We start from the raw sequence: 2,653 nt of genomic DNA, 5'->3' as shown, positions 1-2,653 counted from the left end.
CACCGCCAGCCAGGACAGAACCGCTGCCAGCCTGGAGCGGGCCGCTTCCAGCCTGGAGCGCCTCGCCATCATCGGCGAGTGGGTCGCTACCACAATGGAGCGGGGTTTGGCAGCGCCAGACCAACAATTGCCCCCACAATAAACATCCCTGACACCCTTTGAGTATTACTGAGTGATGTGTTTAGTTATTGGTATACATTGTAAACTGCATCGAATAATGACAGAAGCAAGCAAGTTGAATTCAGGTCCAGATTTAATTCACCTATAAATAGGAATTAATTGCACGCATGTGAATAATCTATTCACATGCGTGCAATTAATTGCTGTCGGACTAAGACAGCACGCCTATTATCCGGGCCCATTAATGGATCAGGATGCATGTCCTGGTCAGGTGGTTGTTGAGGTGGCTCTGCAATGTTGTGCAGGACGCAGCAGGTCATGATAATCGTACACACCTGGAAAGAATGAATAAGCCACAATAAATGACATGCAACATATGATTGTATTGGGCTGAGGTGGGCACTCATACATGGTTTAACACGGCACGGCCAAAACAATTTATCAGCTGTTGCCTTCATCCACACCTTATCCGGCTTGTACAGCAGCTTGCCACCTGCTGCGTCCAAACACATCCAGCGTCTCTTTATTGACCCAATTGTGCGCTCCACGGTGGACCGGGTGCACGCATGGAACTCGTTATACGCCGCCTCCTGCGCCGCGTGATGATTGGCGACTGGGGTCATCAGCCATGGGGCCAGTGCATATCCACGGTCTCCTAATAAAACAAGTCATTAGAGGAATAGCAGCCTATATTGGTGCAAGAACAATTCTATACGCACAGATACTTACCAATTAGCCATGCGTCTCCTGCGTCTCCTTGTTCGAGGAGCATACCCACTTCGCTGTTCTGGAGGATGTACGAGTCGTGCGCACCTCCAGGGAAACGGGCGACGCCGTTCAACAGCTGGTTGTTGGCGTCGCAGATGACCTAATAATAAATAATAATTATAAATTCTATTTGAAGAGAGAAGCAAAAGAAATGATAGATATAGTAACACAGGAAAAAAGAAAAAACAAGTAAGATGAGAAAAGGAAGCAAGGTGCTGTCCAATTGGATGAAGTGGTAACAAGAGAGTAAACAAAGAATAGAAACCTACCTGTACATTGATAGAATGGTACTGCTTCCGATTAAGGTATGGGAATGGGTCTGGGGAGGGTGCCAGGATGTGCACGTGGGTGCAGTCAATAGCGCCGATGATGTTTGGCAGCCCAGCGATAGCATGGAATGCCGTCTTCACTGGGATCTGCTCTTGGGCGGAAAAGGGGAATCTGATGTACTGTGTGGTCAACTCCACGATGCCAGCCAAGACCCGTGGGATGCAGCGGCTGATGGAGGTCTGGGATATGCCCACCCTGTCTCCTAGCTCCCTCTGGAATGTTCCAGTTGCTAGGAAGCCCAAGGTGGACAGTACCTGGACGTGCGGTGGCACAGGGTTGGAGCGTCTGGTCTGGCTCATCAGTGCTGGCTCCAGCATCTCGGACAGCTCCATTAGCACAGGTCTTGGCAGCCTGAAGCGTCCCAGCAGGTACACGTCACTCTCGGCTAAGAGATCAGCGTGGTCCCTGTACTGGCGCTCCCTATTTATTGCGCGTTCGTATCGAGCATAATTATGCTGGATGTTACCCATAATTGTGTGTGTAAGCCTTGGGTGCAGAGTTGACCATTTAAGCATGGCGCGATTAATCACTGTTAATTGGATGCCAGGGTTCAATGTACATGATTGCTGTTCAAGTGCACCTGCAAGGTCAGGTTTATTTGTAACACGCAACATCGTACCGGTAAGATGAGCAGTGGAATGTTTATCCACTGGCTCTTATAATGTATACAATAAGCAATTGTCCCAAACTATAAATGAGAACAACAATAGAATTATAACAGAATTATGTGGCTGATGTATTTATTTATTCCGAGTCATTTGCAGTGTGTGTAGTGCTATTATTTATTTTTCTGACATCAAATAACGTAATTTCTTATCATACAAATATTGTCATATTTATTTTAATTATGATTAAGTAATTAATTCCAATGAGGCCTGTAGCGTTGAGGTGAAGGAATCACTATGAGAACACAGTCTGTCAAGTTATAATACAATTTAAATTAGTCAATCAATCATGAGATTTGATCGTGGGCTGAGAGCATAATTTAAGTGTGCTCCTCAGCTCTCTTAAATCTGCTCTCAGCCACGATCAAATAAGATCTCAGGAAAATTTGGGGACTCCCACTCCCAGCCCTAATATATCTTAAATGGGCCGAAATCTGGCTAAGACGAAATATTTTGCCGTAACTTCGTTCGAGAATGAGACCCAATGGAACGGACTTTGGAGAGTGGACATGCGTGATATGTTTTGTAAATATGGATTTGAACAATTATTCTTTAAACTAGAGAAAAAAATTCTTAATGTATATTTTAACGGGAGATGGTGTTTCATAAGGTTACACATAATTGGCCAGTTGAGATAAACCAAAGTCATATGTACCTATTGTACATTTAAATATGACTATTCCAATTATGTCCTGTATAACCTGTATAAAAAATATCACTTTGTGCCCTGGTTAGAGGAGGTATACTGCATATTGAAATATGTAGGTATG

The 2,653-nt window shown here is 44.7% G+C and overlaps 1 protein-coding gene across 1 annotated transcript; it reads right to left on the bottom strand.

Annotated features, from left to right (window-relative positions):
- Positions 1-361: 361 nt before the first annotated feature.
- On the bottom strand, positions 362-1,688 carry LOC311246850 (putative nuclease HARBI1; the record flags this gene model as incomplete). The annotated part of the gene is made up of 4 exons (XM_084337093.1): positions 362-409; positions 585-733; positions 850-988; positions 1,158-1,688. 4 exons carry the CDS (start codon positions 1,686-1,688, stop codon positions 362-364), a joined length of 867 nt encoding a protein of 288 aa, XP_084193219.1.
- Between the last annotated feature and the right edge of the window lie 965 nt (positions 1,689-2,653).

The sequence above is a fragment of the Notolepis coatsorum genome (assembly GCF_963971535.1).
Source record: "Notolepis coatsorum genome assembly, chromosome: 20".
Lineage (NCBI taxonomy): Eukaryota > Metazoa > Chordata > Actinopteri > Aulopiformes > Paralepididae > Notolepis > Notolepis coatsorum.
Note: the sequence above shows the minus strand (reverse complement) of the source record. Positions and strands in the feature narration are given on the sequence as shown.